Raw genomic sequence first — 23,904 nt, forward strand, 5'->3', positions numbered from 1 at the left:
TACAGTTCCTCTGGTTAAAAACTAGAATGCATAATAAGTGGAATGAAATGAGATGGTCTGAAGTACCAGGACTAACTATATGTGAATAGCACCTTTAACCAAATATTATTAACACCTAGGTTTGTCCTATAAAGGAATTCTTAATATAGAACAGATCCTTCTTTATTATAGTATTTTTTGAGGCAGGAAATTGGGGAGGGAAGGAGGCCTATCATTATAGATACCTACATTTTCCTAGAAGAAAGTATTTGTTAATGGATGTGATCTTGGACCCTTTGACTGAAATGAACACTGAATTACCAGCGTTCAGAGAAGGGCCTTTGTTTCTGGCCATGCATTGGTTACTTAGGCAAAGAGTTACGTACAATGTTGAAAGCGCCTTGCACAAAAATAGTATAATAGCCTCATTCGTAAGGAAACAAATTGGCTGGTGTTCTTTCCAGTCTAGTTAATGGTGGTTTGTACAGGGGGAGGGTGGGTGGAGGGCTCTCTGTGTGCTCTGAGATAAGATTTTTCGCTATTTTTGGCATGATTGCTTAAGTATTATGACATATAGTTTAGAAAGAAGATACCTGCTCAGGGGGGTTAACATTGGGACATGAACATTTTTTCTTCGTGGCCTCCGTCATTCCTGTGCCTGTGTTTTTGCAGTTGCACAGGAAATCTGAGGCTGTTAGCTCACTTGCTGTCTAGACAATGTGACCAGCAGGGCCTTTGGAAGACTTCTTGAAACACACTATTATAGGCTTCTTTGTGATGAAAAGAGGTCTTACAAATATCTTGAAATTTAAACAGAGCTATTGTAGCTTTTTCCTTTGTGCATGTGTGTGTGCGTGTGTGTGTTTGTCAGCCAAATCATTGGCTCAAAGTTAATCTCAGTTATAGAGTGTATTGTTTGTAGTCCCCTATGGTTCCAAAACAATAGTAAAATGTGTGTATCTACTTCTCTATGGATCTGTATTTTATATATATTATATTTAAAGAGAGAGAGTAACTGGAACCTTAAAGCAGAGAATCTTAATAAGGAGATAGAATCTGATATGAAAAACCTATCTTTTTAGCAATAAAATCTTTAATACTGCTAAAACGACTGTGAGAAGGACTTAATTTATAATACAGGCTCTGAGGCTGTAATCAAATCAGCAGTTGCGGGCCTTTGCATTTACCCATAGGGTTTGTGCTAAATGATTCTGATTGTAGGATAGAGCCTCTGATTTCAAGCTTCTTGAAGAGCATATGTATATCTATTTTATATTTTTGTGCCAGTTTTTAAGATAATTTTTCCTCTGCCTTTTGAGGATAAAGAACTTGACAACAGTAGGAAACTTGTATGAGTCTCAGGCCATGTGTGTTGTACTAAGTCTGAGCAAGAGATCTGGAAACTCAGTTAAATACTAGCCATAATTTTTGACCAGAGAACTCCATCTGGCAAGGTGCTTGCTGATTGTTTACTGGGGGTTGTTTCTGGACTCTTTCCCATTGACCTCACAGAAGATGCTCAGAATTTGCATCATAGGCCAGAGATACTTTCAGTAATTAATTGTTTCTATTAATCTCTGCCGTGAGAATCCTAAGAAAGGTGGTAAGTGACGTATTTGCAACATAAACTTTTGTTCTTCAAGGAGCGTCCTAATGTTACAGTACGGGCAACCCCTGCTTAACACTGTTTCATTTGGTGCTATTTTGCTACAACACTCATTTGAAATTGATACCTGATTGCACTTAGCGCTCAGCAAGTGTTGTTATAACGCGCTCGGTCACCCATCTTAGGTTGTCAAATGTTTTTGGTTTCACTTAACGCTCATTTCGCTTAACGCTTGGTTTTTCAGGAACCAGTTAAGAGCACTAAGCAGGGGTTGCCTGTAGTGTAAGAGTGATGTTGTAGCTGTGATGGTCTAGAAATAATGCGAGGTAAGGATTTCTTAGGATGATATCTTTTATTGGACCAACTGTGTAGCTGGGATAAAGTTAGACAAAGCTTTTGAATATAAGACTTGGGAAGAATTCTTAGGCTGAAGATATCACACTAAGAAATCCATGTCCTAATGTTGTCAGCATACCTAGTGATTATGTTTCAAAACTTAGCTTAAAGTATTCTTGTTCTCTCTCTCTCAGTTGGATTTTATTTATTTTGTTTCTAGGACTGTTCCTTAAGGGCATTATATTATTAAATAATATATGTGTGACTATTTTTTCCCTGTGTTTCAGTGCTGAGTAACCTTGACTTTCCTGGCTCTTTATAAGCAGTTTACTTCCTACAACTTCCCCTGCTGGCTGTGTTACAATTGTAAATCGGCATTCTATTTCAAGAGTGGCTCTCCTGTCAAAGTCCGATAAGATCATACCACCAGGAAGGCATAACATTATAATCCTAAGCACAATGTGATCCTGTTCATTTTAGCTCTTGTACTTGTCACATGGACAAGAATAAAGGTTGTGCATGGGTGGAAGGTGAGTGGAGAAGGGAAGATAGCCATAGATAACACACTTACCTAAAAGATATAAATCCTACACAGGGACAGCTGGGTTTAGAATCAAGGTATTATCTAGAAACTAGCTTTGAGAAGTGGTTGGGATGTCCTGAATAATATGATGCACTGAATGATATAGATAATGCAGCATTTTGGCATGGATATGTGGCAGAAGATACAGAAAATTATATTTCATCCTTCATTTTTCTTTAGACCTGGCACTGCATTGAAAAGCTAATTTAAACAGTAGATAGCAGTAATAAGATTTTTTTTTTCCTACAGGAAACAAACCTGTGTGTATAAAGAGAGATTTTTGGCAATAATATATTTGCTATGCTTTATTCAGAGAAGTGAGTGCTTTACAGATGAAGCCTCTGAAAAAGAGGTAGAATTTAAGGCATGCCTGGGGGTATGGGGACTTCAGCCCCTTAAAAGAATCCCTGCAATTACCTAACCTGCCAACTTTCCAACAAGATAAATGGAAGCACTGTAGCTTGAAGGTGCCTTGGTTTGAATGAGATGCAGTAAGTAAGGTCTCTCTGTTCTTTACAGGCATCATAGATCTGATAGTACTTATAAAAGAAGAATAGAGTTGGTGCCCTGCTGACTAAATTGTCCTCTAGAGAAGTATTAGTTACAGAGCTTTTTTGTTAACTAGACTGCATGCTTAAACCGCTGTGGAACGTCTCTTATTAGCAGGTTTTTAAATAGCTTTGCATATGGATATGTTAAGTATGTGTAAGTGTATCTATATAATTTACATATAAAATATATATGCACACATAATGTGTATATAAATGTCTGTAATGTGAAAATTACATATTACTTTATTACTGTTCTCTTACGCAGTGGAAACAGCAAGCATTAAAAAGCTGATGATATTAGAACAAGAAGAAGACCTCTGCTCATATTCCCTGGATGCTGTGTACATACTCTTTTTGTAATTTTCTCAAATAGCTTTTCTAGTAGCAGGGTTATTTCTAAAGTCCCTGTGTTCTGAAATGGGCCTGTTTGCTCACTTTCTCATGCCTCAGGGGATTGATGGAGGACCCAGTGATTATTTTATTAAATCTATCTCCGTACATCTGTTCCTTTAAAAATAATTTATCAAATTGAAAGAAAAAATTCACAGAGCCCCTGGCAAAGTAACAAAGTAGGAATAGCTGAGGATGGCTGTGTTCTGCTTCAGCCCACTGTAGCACAAGAAAAAAACTGTATAACCCAGATGGCCGTGTGGGTAATACACATCTATTTTATTCATTCTTGTGAGAGAGGTTATGAATTTATCAAATTTCTTGCTTACCCAGATGCACGTTGATGCTATGCTAATGGCCGTGGCTGTGTGGCTGGATGAAATGTGAAGTGTCCATGTACAACATGCAGTCCCTAGAAGGAAATCCAGCCATTCTGTCCACTTTGCGTGTGCGTATGTGAATCATTAGGGTCAGGCTGAAATAAAACACAGTGCAATTGGAGCTTGTTGGTTCCTTTTTTTTTTTTTTTTGGGGGGGGGGGGTTTGGACATAGCTCTTTAAGCACAGCAGTATCACATGAGCCCCTTTTTACTTTTATGAATGAGCTGCATCAGGTTTGTGAGAAATCCCTGGAAGGCATGCTCTTGAGGAAATGCCTGGGACTTGTCACTCACTCCACCCCCATGGGGGATTAGCAAAATGATAAATTGTAATGCAATCTGATGGAAGAAATGAACTTCACTCTTGTCCCCACACTACATACACACACATACTCAGCAAGCCCAAGATAAATAGTTATATTATGGTGAACTCTCAAGTTTTGTCCAAACCCCAGCACTACAGATCATTTTCTCATGCGCAGTATTACCCATTTAATTTTTTGTAACTCCTCTTGGCTTCATGAAACATTTTTTTCAGTACTAAAATTGTTAACACGTCTCAGTTGCCTTTTGAATGGGATGGCTACTCTGTGAAGAACAGTGTTTACATATCTTGTACCTGTTAAGTAATTATTTTCCTGTTTAGCAAATACACTTCTGTATAGAAGATTTCTATAATTACTCTATAATGTATAAAACACTGTCATTTTTCTTCAGTATTTTCAAGGACATCAACGTGTTTTTAAATCTGAAACAACAGAAATAAGGGTCTTTTGCCAATTTCACAATTTCACTCCTGTTTTTAAGTGTTTGCAGCTTGACTGTAAAATCCGTGCAGAGCTGACATACATTTTCCTGTTTTCAAACGGGATTTTCATTTTTGCATGCAAAATGAGAAATATACCTACAATGTTGTGCTCATAGGCAAAGCCATGAGTTAATCAAGGTCACAAAGTTACTTATACAAAAATTAGGATTTGGAATGCTGGACTGCAAATTGTCAACCTGGGAGCAAGTTTGAGGGGAAATATAGGCATGATCATAGCTAGTACTTCTCCCGGTGCACAAGAAGAGGTTGAGTCTAGCATCCAGGTTGTGTTTTGGACTTACTAATGGTTATTTAGATTCATTTTTGCCCTTCAGCTTATGCAACTTGGAAACAAATTGCAATCTTCACAAAATTCCAGCTCTCATAGGAGGAGGGGTGGGCATTTTGAAAGAGGCTAGTCAGAGATAAGGCAAAGTTGTTACTATAAGGACACTGCTTCACATTCTAGTCCAACAATAAATCTGTCTTGAAATCTTCCTCGCTTCTGAAAATTTGACTGATCTTATACATCAGTAATTTATCTCTTCCTTAACACCCCCCCAAGACAGGGACACCTTACTCATATGACTCCCATTGACTAACGCAAATGATATTACATTCAGCAAATGCTGTGTCATCCTGATTATTTGAACTGTTGGAGGTCTAACATCATTAAATGGCACATGAGTTGACCTGCTTTATGTATAAAATAGCTGTCTCTTTGAATTGTATCTTTCTTAGGTAACAGAAATATACACTAACATGTACCTTGCAACCATAATGTTTCCATGACTTTTTGCGATGTTGGAGTTTCCTAAATGTTTTTAAGCATCTAAAGCAGGGGTAGGCAACATTTTTTGGCCGGAGTGCCGAAAAACACCACAGTGTGTACCTCGGAAGGTGCCGGAGTGCCAGCATGCCAGAAAAACAAAATGAGGGTAAGGGGTACATGGCAGGATGCCCTGCTTGCCCCCCCCCCCGCCCAAAGCTCCTGCCCCCCAGCCCTACTGCCCCTTGCCTCTGCCCTACAGTCCGGGCTCTGTGGCTGCCAGCAGCTACCCCGGCTGCTCCCAACAGGGTTTGCACAGTCCCAGCTGCCTGCGGGCTCCCAGCTGGCAGCAGGTTCCCAGAGCCAGGGCCGGCTGCAGCTGAGAGGCCCAAACAGCTGTGTCAGGTTCCAGCATCAGCTCCGCACTGGCACGTGCAGGCATGCCTCAGAGTGGGCGGTGGGGGCAGGGCTTGAGGCAGTGCAGCCCCTGTCTCTCCTCAGCTTCCGGGACAGAGGTGATGAGCCTGGTGCAGCTCTTTGGAGCCAGCCCAGGCTCTGGGGAGCTGCAGCAGCCAGAGTGCAAACAGCTCCACTGGGCTGCACAGCTCTGGCATCGGCTCCATGCTGGCGGCAACTGCACGGGCACCTCAGGGCGGACAGCGGGGCAGTGCAGCCTGCTCCAAGGTGCCAATGCAGTCGCCGCCAGCACAGAGCTGATCAGCCCGGTGGAGCTGTTTGCACTCACCCTGCTGCAGCTGCCCAGAGCCCAGGCTGGCTCCAAACAGCTGCGCCGGGCTCATCACCCCTGTGCCGGGAGCGGGGGAGAGACCAGGGCTGCGCTGCCTCAGGCCCCGCCCCCACTGCCCACTCCGAGGCATGCCTATATGCGCCAGTGCGGAGCTGATGCCGGAGCCTGACACAGCTGTTTGGAGCCTCCTGGCTGCAGCCGGCCCCGGCTCTGGGGAGCTGCTGCCAGCTGGGAGCCCGGACTGCTCCCAGCAGGCAGCTGGAACGCTCTGGGGAGCTGCTGCCCTGCTGGGAGCAGCCCGAACTCTTATCACTGGCAGCAGCTACTTGGAGCCGGGGCCGGCTGCAGCCGGGAGGCTCCAAACAGCTGTGTTGCGGCGAGCCAAGCAAAATGGCCTTGCGTGCCATGCTCGGCACGTATGCCAGGGGTTGCCGATCCCTGATCTAATGGTATCCTTTGACATAAAGTTACTGGAGTTTTTGGAACTCCCACTTCTACTGAAAACTTTGGATTATCTACCTGCCGTGTTATACAAAGTCTCATTGTTTAAGTTTACTGAAATTTAACCCCACTGAGCCAAGGAGTGACATAACTCTTGGGGGCTTACCCAACTTCCAGATAATCAAACATCTCAGTTAGGTAGGGTCCAAGTAAGTAAAATTTGGCTGGAGTAGGAACCCATTTAACCACCACTTCCAAAATAAGTTGTGACAGTTGTTCAATAATGTACAGCCACAGCATGAAATACTTCAGGAAGCAAGTGAAAACCAGTGTGTCCAGCTGAAATTCAAGGCGGATTGTAGGGTGGCAGAATGTAGTTAGGCAGATTAGAATTTAAACCTTCACACTAGAACAGACTTATTTACCCTTGAAAAAAGTGCAGCCAAGTCTGTAAATGAAGTCATGGCTTTATGTCTGCATCACATCTGAAAACGTAATGGCATGAATAAAAGCATTACAAGACTGCACATCTGATACCCCTCACCTGCTATTTTGATGATTGTTTTAATTAGGCAAAGTTAGTGTATTTACTCATGTAATAGCCATGCTTTTTTCCCAAAAAATTGCCTCAAAATGAGGATGCACCCATTCCAGCAAGGCTGAGGAAATACTGCTGCTAAACAAATGGTGTAATTCTGTGTTTGAACATCCACCCATACTTTTTTTTTTATTTTGCATGATCTTGCAGATGAGACTGAATATGGATTGGAATTAACATAGCAAGTGGCATGGGTTTCCCATGTGAGTGCATTCCAGTCTTCAGCAAATCATACCTTTTAAGAGAAATGTCTTGGCTATTACACAAGTAAATAGGGTATGTTGGATATAATTCTAAATGCAAAAATACTAAGGGGAAGTTGAAATGGCGCATCATTTTTATTTATTTTTTGCTGTCCTCAAGAATTTGTGGGCTTAGATATAAAAAGTTAATCCACAAGTAGAAAACATTAAAATCTTTCTGTTGGTACAGAGGAAATTTTGCCTCGATTTATTTAGGTAACTAAAACTTTGTAGGTAGCATTCTCACTTCTTGTTGCAAGTCCATTGCCTGTCCGTTCTCAGGTGTTGTAGTTCAGTTGTTAGTTCTTACTGCTACTCTATCCTTTTCTTTTTCTTTCCCTCTCAGGATTTATCTGGCTCCATTGATGACTTGCCCACTGGAACGGAGGCAACACTGAGTTCAGCAGTTAGTGCATCAGGTTCTACAAGCAGCCAGGGGGAGCAGAGCAACCCTGCACAGTCACCTTTTTCACCTCATGCTTCTCCACATCTCTCCAGCATCCCTGGTGGTCCATCGCCTTCCCCTGTAGGCTCTCCTGTTGGAAGCAATCAGTCACGTTCTGGTCCAATTTCTCCTGCAAGTATTCCAGGTAAATTTGTTTTAAAAAATAAAGGGAGTAGAAACATCGTGTCATATGAAATTATAAAAATAATTCTCTCTATGTTTTGTATATTCATTCATTTAGTAGGAATCTTGGATTTTGTGGGTCTCCTTTGTTAATAACATCACTCAGCTATCAGAGAGATGGATTCAACCCAAAACTTCAGATCCAAGCACTCTCAGATCTTGGAAGGTTCTAGTCTAAATCCCAAATTTGTATTTGGTGCCTTTCACTGTAATGGATCAATCCAAACCTTTGATCTGAACACTCCCTGAACTTTTGAAAAGTGCAGGTCTGAATTTTTAGTTTGGGACATTCTCCTGGGTACATCTATCAAAGGCATCACACTTCTTTGAATTATTTATAGGGCTTTTTTTATTCTAAATCAAGGTTTTGTTGTCTTTGTTTCCTGGAGTTATGCAGTGTTTTAAGTGCAGGTGAAAATGGCTATCTTAGAAAGGCATAGTTTGTAATACTATGCAGAATGATCAAGACAATATTTTCAGCACTTGGAGGGGGTAACTCTGGACAGATCTAGAATTTTAAAGAGAGGTTTATCATCATATATAAATAGGGGTCTACATAACTCAAGGAGGAATCCATCTGATTTCGTGGGGAGATTGTGGGGCTGACTGCCATATTCGTGGGCTGATCATGAGGGGCAGGACCACATGACTGGCAATCCTTTCAGCCAATCAGCAGTGAGAGGCAGGGCTGGCAGCCGTCTTGAACTGCCCTTCGTAGCTGGGCCACAGTGTAGTAAAGCCTGCTGGCTCCCTCTGGGGATCCAGCATTTTATTTTCAGTACACTTCCTTCTGTTAATTTTCATGGATTTTGCAGGCATTGCCCTCTTTTATGGGCACTACAGATATCACAATTTCCATGAAATCCACAAAATTGCAATTTTGGTAGATCCCTACATGTAAAACAACACATTTTTCCCCAGTTAGTAGAAGCTTTACTAATATGGTTTGGGCCTAGGGCTGTATTATTAAATTTAAAGATTGAAGCAAAAGTATATATAACTGCATTGGCATGACTTAAAAACAATCTGCAGGGCTGTGAAATAGAAACTTTGTTTCCAGGAGCAACTAACAGACAGCAGAATTGCAAAACAAAGGATAGCTTAACTGGTGGAACAAGAAGACTATTAAAAAGGAGAGGGTTATTAATACCTATGGAATAAAGAGTTTAGAAGGGATTGGGTAGATTATGATGAGCCATGAACTCAATCAGTTCCCTCAGCACTGCCTGACTACAAATGCTGCTGCAGCTGCCAGGCAGTTGGTTTTAAACTTTGGGTGGAGCAGGAATCAGAGGAGTGCAAGTGCACTAGTGTATCTGCCCCTCCCCCTATCCCAGATCCACCTTTGAGGGTAACAAATTATTAGAGTCCCACCCTACCAGTAATAATTAAAATGACAGGGGCATGGTTACTATTATTTCTTTAGTGGCATCTGGTGTATGGTACAAGTCATTCATATGAACTAAGAAGTCTGGAAAACTACCATAGTTTTATCAACAAGAAAAACGAACAAATGCATTAATTCTTGACGCACATTATCAGTTGGCCCCCACCAGTCTAGCTTGGCAGTGATGGGCTGAGATCCCAAATCATTTGGTGTTTCAAAAGGGCTGGTCTCCCAAGGCTGAAGAAAAATTATGAGCAGAATTGACTGAGAGTAAAGATTTAAGATCAAATGAGGTGAATGAGAATTGAGAGTTCTGTTAAAAGACCTCATTCAATGGCCAGAAAGCCACAATTCTGAAATCAAGAAAAAGGACATTCACTAAAGATCCTTCTTGATTCTATGGTGGAGTAAAGGCAACAATTACAACTGCAAAAAGCAATATACAGCAAGTGGGGAAAATAGATAATAATCTATGTACATTAGAGGGTATAAGGTTTAGAAAATTGATTAGGGAAGCTAAAGACATCAGAAAAAATTTAATGGCTAGTGCAGCTAAGGTCCATAAGGAGTTCTTAAAGTATGCTTAGAACAAAAAAATCCTGGAAATGGTGTAGGCCCATAACTAGATGGAGGTGGTAACATTGTCAGTGATTATGTAAAAAAAATAGCAGTGTTCAATGTATATTTCCATTCTGTATATTGGATGTCAGGATGATATATTTGTATCATATTATGGACTGCAAGTATTTCTTCATCCTTATTAGCCAAGTGAGAAACTTAAAAAGGATCTCTTAAGGACAAAGTTTTATAAATCAGTTTCTGATGTTTAATTTAATAAATTTAGAAATATTGGCACAATTAAGAGAGATCAAAGGAGTGCTAATATTGCTCCAATATTTAAAAAAGGGCAAAAGGAACAAGGAATACAAGACATATCAACAGAATAGGGGCCTTTATCTTGAAAACAACTGGTCCTATAAGCTAGGGACAGACATTCAAAAAGCCTGAGCCTGAATTGATTCATTCTTTGCAGGCTAGTCTAACCTGTCTAGACTGAATCAATTTGCAACTGCACAGACATTCCTTCTGGACTGAAGAAATTCAGGTGCATGCTTGCAGTGGCTTAGGCTAAAAGCCGGGGAGTGCTAGACCAGCCCTCCCTTCCCTTGTACAGTGCTGAGCTGAGGAGAGGTGTGGCCTGGCCCCGGCAGGATGCTCTAATTAGGGAAGGGTATAAACCCTCACCCTGCCTGCACCATCCCAGGCTTTTCCCTGCTGGCTGCTCAAGGGAAAGGAGTGTTGCCAGCCCCCAGGTAGCACTCTGAGGCAAAGGGGTGGGGGGTGTGCAGAGCATGCATCTGTTGATGATACTGAGCTTTTCAATCTCCCTCTCCCTGTTTCTTCATACTGTCTGCAAACCTGATAGGCGAGGGAGCTAGCAGGGGGCTGATAACATAGCATTTATCAGCCCATCAACAAAACAAAAGCCTCTCGTTAGTTCAAGCTCTTGTTAAACAGCTTTTTCTGAGGAAGGAACAGACTGAAGTTACCAGCTGACCTGTTGATTAACTCCAAAAAGCCCTAAGCAGACACTGCTGTGTTTGCCATTGTCTTGTCCCAGTGAAATTGGACACAAACACACACACACCCCTCTACCTCTCAGCGTTAGCTAGCATACCACATGCCTAGGGTCCATGGGGCTGGGATCCATGAAGCCAGGCGGGCGCTACTGTGCCTGCAATCTCTGCTGGAGCTCTGGCTAGGAAGCAGAGGGGCAGGGCCAGCCCTGTTCTCTGAAGCAGAGAGCACAGCCCAGCCCAGGTCTGTAATGCATCTGGGATGCTGGGGGACTCTGGTTTAACTTAAACCAAAAAGGGATCTGGGACAGACATTGCATAAACCGGTTTGACCCAAATCAGTTAAGTCTGATAGCATATTCAACCAGGTTTATATTAAACTAGTGTCAGCATTTTGACACTGGTTTATGTGCACTGAACTCATGTTCTGTTACAAGTTTAAACCAGTTTCTGATCACTTAAACAAGTTTATGTAATGTCTGTCCCTAGCCATAAAGTCTGTATGGAGCAGTGAGCTTAACATGAGTTCCCAGTTCATGAGCTCTTTGGATGTATAAACAGAAACATAAACAGGAGTAGGGTGGTGATTTTACCTTTGTATCTGGAGTGGGTGAGACTGGAATATTGAGAATAATTCTAGTGCCTGCATTTTAAAAAGGGTAATGAAAAATGGGAGAAAATGTAGAAAAGATTCACAAATAGTGATTCAGGGGCTGGAGAAAATACCTTACAGTGATACAAAAGGAGTTGATCCAGTTTGCTTATTTGCAAGCAGATTTAGAAGTGGCTGGATTTCAGTGTGTAAGAACCTTCACAGGGAGAAATGCTAGCTAAAGGGTTTTTTAATGTTGTTGAGAAAGTCATAAGAACCAGTGACTGGAACCTGATGTCAGACCAGTTCAGATGGGAAGCAAAATATTTTTAACAGTGAGCGTGATTATAACTGTTAATATAAACTACCAGGGACAGAGGAGGATTCTTCATCTTCTAATGTCTTCAAATCAGAACTGAATGCCTTTCTGGAAAGATAGGCTACAGCCAATGAGAAGTTATTGAGAAGAAGCCAAACTTCTTGTATTGGGCTCAAAACCAAAGTAAATAAGTATAAATATAAGAGCCTATTACATAGAGGAGGTCAGACTAGCTGCTGTAGTAGTCACTTTGGCCTTAAAGGCAACAAATTGGTGAAAATACACACTAAATCTGTGCTTTGCAACCTAGAGTCCAAGTTTAATGACTTTGAAAGAGGCCTCAAATTTGTTTAAAGCAACTGCATTAAAGCAGGACTGTCCAACATATTTGGCCCCAGAGACTAGATCCAGAGTAATTTCATTAAATGTTAAATACCTCCAAGTAGTCATAGTCTGGTAAAGAAATCAGTATTTCACCTACCTAATTGAACAGGAAGTAGATAGCATTTTGATCATCACCTTTCTTGTTAGATTCTGTAATCAGTCATTTTTTTGGAAGCACCATCTTAGGTGGCAATTTTCAGAATGACACCAAAGAAAGAAAGATGGCTCCTGGCTTCTTCCTGGCCTAAGCTGGTTCCAAAATCAAGGGGTATTTTTTGTTCTTGTGGTAGAAGATGATGTGTCGAATGTGAACCAGTGCAGGGTTTTTATGAATCCACAGGTAGCTATAGTGCCTTTTCTCAAGCAACAGCTGCAAGATGACATTATCAAGTCTGGTATTGAGAACTGTCAGAGTTGCAGTGAAATTCACTGGAATCTTAGAATGAGAGTAGGAGCGATTCCCTCGCCCTGGTCTTGCCAATAACTGAGCACAGAGTTAATAGAGAAAGTTGGGATGCTTTCCCCACTTGTTTTTTAACTAAATAGTGGAGATGGAGAGCAGTAGGTATCTCCCACCTTATAACAATCAGGCATCTTGGGGTTACGAAATAAAGCAGGGTTGTCCAACTGTGTGGCTGAGGGAGGAAGGGAGGGATAGCATGTATTGCCTGTGCAGCCTGCATAGCAGGGGATTGTGCTGCAGTAGGGAGATGGGAGTCATGTACCATCAGCACTGCCTACTCAGTGGAGAGAAGGGGAATCCAAGAGGCCTGGCACTACAGCATGTGGCCTGGGAGCTGTGCTCCAGCACCATGTGGCCCTCAGCCACAGGGATGCTGGACAGCCCTGGAATAAAGGCTTGACGACAATAAAAGACAGAAAGTTCTTTCACACTTTCAGCAGTCATGAAGGATAGCAGGTTTTGTGGGCTTTGATTTATTAGACAGCTACTTGACCAGAAGCTGCTATGAAAGGTGGATGCTTTAAGTAGTTTCCCAGGGACAGGACCCTGGTAGACATATCCAGTGCTCTGTTCCTTCTAGTCTCCCAATCTCTTTGGGGGACTGAGATGAGGAGTCAGCTTTCACTAGCGTTGTCCCAGATCTTACTTATGGGGTAGGAGAGAGCTCTATTCAGCTTTATTGTAAGCCTCTCTTTAGTGCATCTTTTGGATGTTAAGATTTTCAACTATATAAATAGGACTGTCCTGTCATCCTCCGCTTTCAGCCTGCTTAGTTTCCACCCTTTTGTGTCATGGCCGGTTGTTTATTAACTTCCAACTCCACTTACAGTACCTTGGAAAAAAAGTAAGACAGCACTTACCCATATTTCTGTGGCCTGTGATGATCAAGCTACAGGGGTTTGTTTGTTTCTGTTTCTTGTTTTTTAAACAAATATTCTTTAGTATAATCTCGGTCTTTCTTTAACATTTTTGTTTACTGCTATTTTTCACTCCTTCCTCGCCCTTCCCTTGTTTGTTCTGACCTCAATCCTCTCCTATTACCTCCTGCAATGTCTTGCTACAGCTTCTCCATGTGACATAGATTGGCTCTTTCAATCATTCTCTCTCCAGCAAGTCATTGTAAAATGAGCAGCTGTTGTGTTGCTGATAGCTATGGTGAGGGAAAGCCAAAGTGTTGCAGGGAGTTCTTGGCGGGAAGGCCGTTAAAATAAAGGTGTTGCTTTCCCAGGGTTTGCTGGAAAGGAAGCATCCTTTTCCCCATCCCTCCTTCGTTGAAACAAAATTGACAACTAATGAAACATCAAAAGGGCAGACAAACAAACAGCCCACTATTAAACCTCCCAAATGGCTGATTCCATTCCATTGCCTGTTTAAACTGTTTCTCCACCCTACTGCAAATCTGCCCTCCCATATTGCTTATTATCACACATTGTGAATTTCATGGGAATGGACTGGCACAGACAGCACTGACATTGGCACATCCCTAACTCAGTGGGCATTTCCTTCCTGTGTTCTGTGAAAAGCTGAACAGATATTTCTTGTGGTAAGTGGCACACATCTCTGCAGTCTTTGTTTCCATCCATACAATTAGAATATAGCAGGGAGATTAACCGTTGAGGGTAGAAGATCCACTTGACTGTGTTTTATTCACAAGTGCATATTTTTCTCAAAGCTATATCATTTCTTTTTTAGCCACACTTACGTTACAGAGCCCATTTTTTGCTCTTTAACAATTAAAAGCAAACCAGTGTCAGATGCTGGTGGAATATGATCTTGTTGTAGATTTTTCTAACAGAGACCACCCTTTTACTTTATCCAAAATAATGTCTTTATTTTGTAGCGTTCTCTAGAATAAGGATAAAATTTCTTTAAGAATATAATGTCATGCCCTATACTGCTTTTAGGTCTTATGCTGCTCCTAATTCAACCCTAAACCACTAGTAGAAGCTGACACAGCAGAATATCAAAATGCGCTGCTGTTGCCAGAAGATTTAGTGGATGTTAATTTTACTTTTCTTGCCTCCTGCACCAACCGTTCCAGTTTACTAACAAAGCAAAAATGTAAATAAGCTAAACAGTTTTTTTTCCCCAAATTTTTATTTCATTGGCCGAAGGCTTTCATCAGCTCTTTCTTCTCTGCGGTGTAAGCTGCAACAGTGTTTAAATATTAAGAAGAGCAAGTGTACTGTGGGAGATTGCTGATAGGCCAAGAAAGTCTTAACCCCTTAGTGCCTGGGAAGATTTTATGGGAGTTCAGAAATGTATATTATTTTAGATCCCAGCCAAGAGTTTTACTTTTCTGGGTACTGACATTTTTTATGCTAATTCTTTGTATGTTGCAAATGTATTTAGAAATAAATGAAAACAGTGGCTTTTTACATCACTGGACATAATTTTATTTTCTGAACTTTTTTTCTGATACCTTTTATTTTTAATTATTTGGCCAACTCACACATCTGCACTGGCTATAGACTCAGTCACTAGGTAAGGTTTGCTCTGCCTCCTCTCTGTAAAAGACTTGTCTGTGTATGGAGTTGCTTAGGAATTGTGTATTCAGGAATCACTCCACATGTGGTTGTTCCTATTCCAGAGTAAGGCTATGTCTACGTACAGCTGCCTCTTATGCCTGAACACATAGATGCTTGCAGGCTTCTGGCAGCTTTGTGCAGCTCCACTCAGCAGCTGTGCTGCCATAGCATGAAGGGCTCACTAGACAGGCACCAGCTGCTGAATGGACCTCAGTAACCAGCTGAAGGTATGAGAAGATCTATACGTACCTTCACCCAGCTACCAATTGGCAGCAGAAGCCTTACTCCACTTGGCAGAGAGGAACTGTAAGTACAAATGCAGTTCTGCCACAAAACATTGCTGCATAGGCCAGAGACCAAAAATGTGTGTGTGGGGGGGGTATTTAATGTAATCTACCTTAAAAGACCTTTAATGATAACAGTTGGTCAGCATCTCAGTAGTGTGTCTCATCTAAATGACCACTGCTCCACCTGCAAAATTAATTAGTTCAATACTGATGCAAGGAAAGGAGCTGTATCCCATTGTGCAATGAACTCCCTTTCCTGCAGAGCTGGATTTTTATTCCAGTTCACATACAGACCAGCAAGCATAATATTGAAGACCTGACAATTATAGTACAAGCTGATATGGGTGCAAGCATTAAGGACCTAAGGAGGACTCAGTTGTCCATGGCTGTTATAAAATCTAGAAACCAAGCTCAAAGTCTTGTAATTTGGCATGAAAACTAGTGTGGGCAGACTAAAAGGACTGAGTAGTAGAGCAAGGAAAATAGTGAGTAAGGGTTAGTCCATCATGGGCTAAAACTGAGGTTTTAAAGTGTGAATCAGAATGGGTATAATAGTCTCTTTCATGCCTGCTAGAAGTTTGAGCTAATGAAATAAATATTTTTAGAAGCATGACTGGAATAAGATAGGTTGATCAGATGTAACATGGTCATACCTTAAAAATCCCTGCTTTATTAAACATTATTACTGGTATATTAAAGTGTTTTTAAAGCATTATTTCAAAAAGATGACTATCACATGAGAATGAATTTGTTGGCTAATATTTTATTTACATTTTTCTGGTTAAAATTAACAGGTGCTTAAAAATGCCATTGCAAGACAAGAAAGGGGATTATTTCCCCTTAAAATGGACATGGTCCCCCTGCCTAGAAAGATTATTTTAACACATCCATCAATATTTCCCTCTTGGCTTCTCCAGAGGCAAAAATCGTGCAACAGCTTGTTGCAAGGAAGATGCATGCTGTTTATTGGCAAGCAGACCAGAAAAAACAAAACACAAAATGCCATTGACATAGCCATGTTTTTAATCACTGCTAGCACACAAAACATCTATTCAGCAGTTTTACAAATCTAGAATGCTTGCTAGACTGTAGTTTTCCCTTAAAATGAAATGTTGAATGTTTTGAATAGCACTAGTTTAGCTCCCTTTTTTTAGCAGTATTTAGAACTTTACACTATAATCCACTTTTTTTTTAAATGGGAGGAGGAGCAGTCAGATTGCAGGTATGTGGCTCTAGGGATTAGTTCTACAATGTGGATCATTTAACCTCTGTTATGTGTTAAAATTCAGACTAGATCACTAGTGATTATAAGCTATCGTCTGAAGACCATTTGGCTTGTGTGAAATGAGTTGGTAGTCTCAGTCCATTTCCTTAGGGACGGTAGTCTTTATCACAAAAGCACTATCAGAATTGGCACCCTGCTTGGGGTTTCATCAGAAAGGTCAAGGAACTGTCTTGTTCTCTAGAGGTGGTCTCTCCAAGAAACAGCAGCAAGGAAGAAATACTAGGGAAGTTTAAACTCTTGCAACCCATTCTGTATTTGAGGACTGTTTAATTTTCAGGGTTCTTGGGCTGGTAGATTCTTAACATCATTAAATTAAGTTTAAAACCGAGACATGGACAAGTGTCCAAGAGGAACAGTTGGCTCAAATAGTTTCTGCTAATGCTTTCTATTTAAAGTTATCTTGGTTGTTTAATTTATATTATAGATGTTAAATCCAGCTGGATCTGTGGTGACTAGGTGTTGGAAACCCATAAAATACTTTTCATAAATATAGTTTCATAGTTGGTAGGGTTGGAAGGGACCTGAGCAGATCATCGAGTCCGACCCCCTGCCATGGGCAGGAAAGAATGCTGGGGTCAAACGACTCCGGCTAGGTAATTGTCCTGCCTTCTTTTGAAGACCCCCGGGGTAGGAGGGAGCACCACTTCCCTTGGAAGTTGGTTCCAGATTCTAGCCGCCCTGACAGTGAAGTAGTGCCTCCTGATATCTAGCCTGAATCTACACTCAGTCAATTTATGGCCGTTATTCCTTGTTACTCCCGGTAGTGCTCGGGGGAACAGGGACTCTCCCATTGCCTGCTGGTCCCCCATGGCAAGTTTATAGACGGCTACCAGATCCCTTCTCAGCCTTCTCTTGTAGAGGCTGAACAGGTTCAGGTCCCGTAGCCTCTCCTCGTGTGTGTGCATTCAGATCTCATACAAGATTCAGATACCCCTGTTACAGCTACCAAAATTGTTAAAAGCACTCTTGCTATAACTTTCAGATGTCCATTGCATACCGTGGGCAGATGCATGATTTTGTAAAGAGGGGTGCACGAGCAGCAACTGTCTGTGTCAGTGTGGCTGTATGCCCTCTCACAACTCCTTCCCCTCCTCCATGGGGCAGGCAAGCCAAACTGCAAGAACAGTAACAGGGGACTTTTTTTTTTTAAGTTACCAAATCAGGTAAGAATCTCTACCCTGTTCTGTCCTCCTCCCCCCTCCCCCCCAGCCTCTCACAACCCCCCTCCATGTTCGTGGGTACCCATTCCTTCCTCTCCCCCACCCTCCACTGCTACTGCTGTCACCAGCTGCCTTGGAGAAACAAAGGGAGCTCCAGAGCCTCTCCTGCCCCACTCCAGCTGGGCTGTGTGGGAAGCTGGGTCAGCAGGGGTGGCAGGCAGGTTGCCCCCTCCCTGACTGGGCTCAGAATGAGATTAGGATGGAATTCAACACAGACAAGTGCAAGGGGCTGCATCTAGGGAGAAGGAACCAGCAACACACCTATAGGCTGGGGAACATCCTTCTTGTCAACATGGTGGCAGAAAGGGATCTTGGAGTCTTTGACTCCAGGATGAACGTGAGCTGCCAATGTGAGGAAGCAGTCCGCAAGGCTAACCGCACCTTGTCGTGCATCTACAGATGCATTACAAGCAGGTCCAGGGAGGTGATCCTTCCCCTCTACGCAGCATTGTTCAAGCCACAGTTGGAGTACTGCGTCCAATTCTGGGCGCCACACTTCAAGAGGTATGTGGCTAGCATTGAGAGGGTCCAGAGGAGGGCCACTCACATGGTCAAGGGGCAGCAGGGCAGGCCCTTCGAAGAGAGGCTAGAGGGCCTGAACCTATTCAGCCTCCACAAGAGAAGGCTGAGAGGAGATCTGGTGGCCATTTACAAACTCACCAGGGGGGACCAGTGGGAATTGGGGGAAGTTCTGTTTCCCCAGGCACCACCCAGGGTTACTAGGAATAACGGCCGCAAATTGTTAGAAGGTTCAGAATGGACATAAGGAGACAGTACTTTACAGTTAGGGCTTCCAGGCTCTGGACTGGGCTCCCAAGTGACTTGGTACTCTCTCCTACCTTGGGGGTCTTCAGGAGTAGGCTGGACAGATATTTGGCTGGGGTGATATGATTCCGGCACCTGTTCCTGCCTGGGGCAAGGGGTTGGACCTGATGATCTGTTTAGGTCCCTTCTGACCCCATGTACTAGGATACTATGGGCAGGGAGGCGCAACCTATCTATTGCTGCTGTCCTGGCTAAACCTGGCTCCCCATGTAGCCTAGCTGGACTGAAGCAGAAGCAGCTCTAGAGTCCTGTCTGCACAGCCGCCTACTAGGGCTCTGCAAAGTTTCAGTCCCTGGTTGGATTCAGCGGAGATTTCGCCCAATTCGGTGTCTGAATCACCAAATCTGACTCAAATCAGAGGACCCTTTAATCTCTCTGAATCGAATCAGAACCCTCCAAATTGATTCAGAGATTCAGACGTTGAGACAGCTTTAAATGTTTTTCCTATGTACCTCTAGATAGAGGTATGTAGGCTCTTGCGTGCTGGGGTACATGGAGCTCAGAGGGCTCCCCAGTGCACTCGGCATCAGACGCGAAAGTGGACCGGAAGCACTTCCGGGTCTGCCGGGGAGCCCCCCCCCCGGCTCGGTGACTGGTGCCTCCTGGGTCCGGGGGGGGAGGAGGGGCTGGGGTCCCCATGTAGTTGATCGCTGTGCCGCGAAGGCGCGGGGAAGCCCCCCAGCACACTCCCCGGCAGACCCAGAAATAAACCGGAAGTACTTCTGCTCCAGTTCCGGGTTTGCCACTGAGCACATGGAGGGAACCCCCCCCCCCCCAATATACTTCTGTGGAACACTCCATGCACCCCAGCACCGCAGCGATCACGAGCCGCACTGGTACCTCGAAATATGTAAAAACAACCCCGCCCCCCCAAATAAACAACTTCTAAAGCTGCGTCTATGTCCGAATCGCTGATTCTCTGAATCGGCATCGAATCTTCAATCTTCAGATTCAGCCAGATCAAATCAGGGACAGTGATCTGCATCAGCGAATCGAATCACCATCCCCAATTCAGGCTGAATCTGAATTGAATAGGGTCTGTTTTGCACACTTCTACCCCCTACTGGGACAGCTATAGACAACTGCAACAGTGGCAGTGGGCAAGGGAGAATAGGATTGGAAGGTGATGGGAATATGCCACTGAGGTCAGAGAGGAAGAGGAAGAATTCTTACTTGCTTTGAGGACTCTAAAAAGTTCCCAGCTGCTGCTCCTGTGTTGTGGTCTGAAACGGGGGTGTGACTGTGCCACTGCGCTGCTTCTGAATCTTCCTTTGTTACATAACATGCTTAGACTTCGGACAGTTGTAGTTTAATTCATATATGTGGCCTTTAAAATTTGCATCCTTTTATTATATGGTGTTTCTAACCTAACCTCCTCAACCCACCCAAAATATCTACAGGAAATGTGACCTGGTGCCTGCATTTGTTTTATGAAAAAACATGTTTTTCAACTTCTGTTTTAGATTATTATGTGGCTAAATTCATTTGGGATTGGATCTTTTCCATTCTCTATAATTCCATAATAAAGCGTAGGCTGCATCCTATCACAAATGGAAAGGTTTTCTTCTCCCTCATGCTTTGAAATATTGAGCAATGATTGATAAGTTAACAGGGAAAGTCAGTCAGTGTGTTCGCCCCTTAACAATGCATTGGACCTAATACCCAAAGAAAGCTTTCTGTAGATCTAGCACAATATTTATTTTATTTTTTGATATAGAGTAGGCCATCATGTTCTCAGTTCCTATTTGGATGGATCCCATTACTACTTTTGCTTCTTGCACAGGGGTCTGCATGGGACCACATTGTAATTACCATCAGTATTGACTATAGAAAAAAAGGCATTGCATGCCCTTACTTGGGAGCACAGAAACCGAAAAAAGCCATAGAAGTCTTAATACAATAAGTTTCAACCAGGTGGTAACATTGCTCAGCAAGTAAATTGTTTCCACTATGCTGATGCTCCTCCACTTTCAGTTATGGCAAATATTTTTGAGAACTGAATTTGCAACAAGACACCTTCTACCTTTTTTGTAACAAAATGTTGACAAACTAAATAGTGGCTTTTAACAGATGCATACCAAGCACTGACAGTTCAACTCCATACTTGGAACTGGAACTCTAGTGTCAGAGAGGGCTTTTAAAAAGTACACAGACAAAAGCCAACTCATTCTGGTGAGTTTTTGTATTCATTTCTCCATCCCCAGACAACAGTGGACTCAAATTATTGTGATGTGTTGATTGATTACAGCCGTTAAGTTTCTTAGTAATCAGTTTCATCACTTATTCTCAGTTCACACATGCACCTTTGATTTCTCTTCCACAACAGGGTGATGTGGGTTGTCATTGACTAATGAAGAATAGAATTGGTTTCGGCATGAGACAAACGGAATGCCGACACCAATCCCAAAATGCATTAATCTTTAATAATCCACATCTGCATGTTTATAAATGATATAACTAGGGGTTGCTAATGTTGATACTCCCCCTTCCAAACAGAAACTGACATAGAAGTTCGTATTTGCAAACTACATTAAAGGCATATGGCTGAATGTTCTGTGTGTGACCTTGCAGAGGGTACTAAATTGATGAAAGTTCTAAGTTGATTAAGAATATATGAAGAATTGCTAGGTTCCAGCACTGTTTTGGGTTTGCCATTGTTAGACAAGATTAAATATAGCATGATAGATCTTGTAATACAGAAGATCAGATCTGCCAAACAGTTTTTGGAGGCTGGTTTGTATTTTGATGCTTTTATTTATAATAGTCATGTTTGCTTCCCCTTATCCCCCTTTCTGAGAATGTTCTTTATGGCGTGATGAACTCTGGCATGTTCTCTGACGAGTGCACTCACTGTATTTTATTCATAATAAGATCTGTTATGATGTTTCTCAGAGAGGATCTTGTTCCACATGTAGGTGGGGTGGGATTAGTGACATTTCTTAATAACTGGAAGCTGAAGAATTAGAGCAGAGGAAGAAGAGCAGGTGCTGCAAGTTAAGTGGTCCAGTACCATATATCAGCATGGCTTAAATCTCCACCTGTCTGCAGGAACATTAAGTGGGAGTCAGAGAAAAAGGAGAAAGGATCAGAAACGGTGGGTAAAGAAGGAAGAGATTGTCAAAAAGGGGTATAATCCCTTTGAGTAAATGCAGGGCAGCTGCCTCTGTCCTGACCCACAAAAGTAGTCAAGAATGCATCCTGGCTAGCCTTTGGCTATACTTATAGGGCAGTGCCATTATTGGCAGCTAGCTCCTGATTCAGAACTATTTCCACATGAAAATAGCTGCAGAATGAAGAAATTGAATGAGGGGAACCACAGCAATCTGCTTTACCCTGTCTTTGGTATCTCTCCTGATTTTTCATACCAAGCTTCCAAAGATTATAAGTGAAATCCCAATTTATGCCTTTTGTCATGTGACTTAAAACAGCTTGTATTAGGCAGCAAATCCTAGGGAGCTATACCTAGCTCTCCATTAGTTCTTTTCTGTCTCTGAAATACAGTAGAAATAACTGAGAGTAGTTTAGGAAAAAACCTCCCCTTGTAAGTTATAAGTGCTGTCTAAAAATGATCATTAATAATGAAAATCCTTTCCCCTAGAACTTGCATTAACTTCCTAAATTAAATTCTTAATGTTTTACCTTTCAGGAGTGGGAAGGATGAGATTTCATTTTGGGAAAGAGAATAAATGCAATATTAAGAGGCAAGGCAACTTCCTTATCTTTTGTTAAATGTATTTAAATGCTTAGAACGTGGATAAATGGCAAATTAAAATTTTGGTTAATTGAAATATATAAAGCAATTAAAATACATTTCTTTTCACTAGTTTGAACATGTACTTTATCACATCAACAAAGATGTAAAATAATGGATCAGGCATTCATACAGGGCTAAATGTTAAAGCCGTTAAACTTTGTTCTGAATCCATCTGTATTCAGTGGTTAGGTCACCAAAAAAACCTGAAAAAAAGACGGAATAAGAAGTGCAGTATGGACTACAGGATTTGGCTCACAAATTGGACTGTCCTGTGCAGGGTACTCAGTTTAATATGCATATTAGATAAGTGCATAATTCGCGTAACTGCACAACACAATGCTGGTCCCAGTTTGTTACCTATGCCTCACATTGTAGCAAACTCTGTCTGCATATCAATTAAGTGCACAAACCACTGAAGTGCACAAGAACTTCTCATCCTGTCTACTTTGTTAACTTAATCATACCCCATTTAACTGCATAGTTGGTGAAACTTAGTAGGAACCCTCAATTTCAAGGCTTCTAAAGCAGCCTGAAGTGACTGGTATTGTCAATTTCAAGGCTGCTATTAGAGAGGTATAAGGCACTCTAAGAAGCAAGATAAGAAGCCCTAATGAGGTGCAAAAAGCTTAGAACAGGCCTTTCCTGTAGTTAATGAGCATCGTTTACACTGAGTTGGGTAGGTACATACTTCTGGCCTTTCTTCAGTTCTGAGGCCCTACACTTAAACAGTGTGTGTTGTTTTTTGTCACATATGAACTGCCTGTTCCTTATGTCTTATTTTGGAAATGTTATATGATACTAATTTAGAAAAATACAAATACTTAAGTGTAATAATAATTAATAAGCTCTGTAGATGTGAGACAGAATGACTGTGAATGAACTGTTTCTTTGCACAGTTGCTTTGGATGTTCTGGGCAACAGAGAAAGGAAAACGAGCGTGGGTCAGTCACATGAGACTTTTAAAAAGTAAAGTCAGTGGCTTGGCTTTGAAAAGGCCTATTTAGTATGAAGCAGTGATCAAGGGAGGAAAAGGGGGGAAGGAGCAAGCGCTTTATCTAATCTTTCTCCTGGGGACCCAGGTGGACAAATTGGCAACCCTGTTCACAGCCTTTTTTTTTCCCCTCCCCTTTGTAGCATAAGAACTGCTAATCGGATCCATGCTGCTGCAACTGTGGCTAGTTATTAACAGAATAAAAGCAGATTTCTTCAAAAGAACGGGTGGGG

At 42.1% G+C, this 23,904-nt stretch overlaps 1 protein-coding gene across 10 annotated transcripts in view; it reads left to right on the forward strand.

The window, feature by feature from the left end:
* The window catches only part of ARID1B (AT-rich interaction domain 1B), a 432,896-nt gene that overhangs the window by 287,069 nt on the left and 121,923 nt on the right, over positions 1–23,904 (forward strand). For all 10 annotated transcript variants that reach the window (XM_059714373.1, XM_059714361.1, XM_059714369.1 and 7 more), the window contains one exon: positions 7,778–8,021. In XM_059714373.1, coding sequence (XP_059570356.1) covers positions 7,778–8,021 — 244 coding nt within the window. The remainder of the gene's footprint in view (positions 1–7,777; positions 8,022–23,904) is intronic.

This window comes from Alligator mississippiensis, chromosome 1 (genome assembly GCF_030867095.1).
Source record: "Alligator mississippiensis isolate rAllMis1 chromosome 1, rAllMis1, whole genome shotgun sequence".
In the NCBI taxonomy this organism is placed as follows: Eukaryota; Metazoa; Chordata; order Crocodylia; family Alligatoridae; genus Alligator; species Alligator mississippiensis.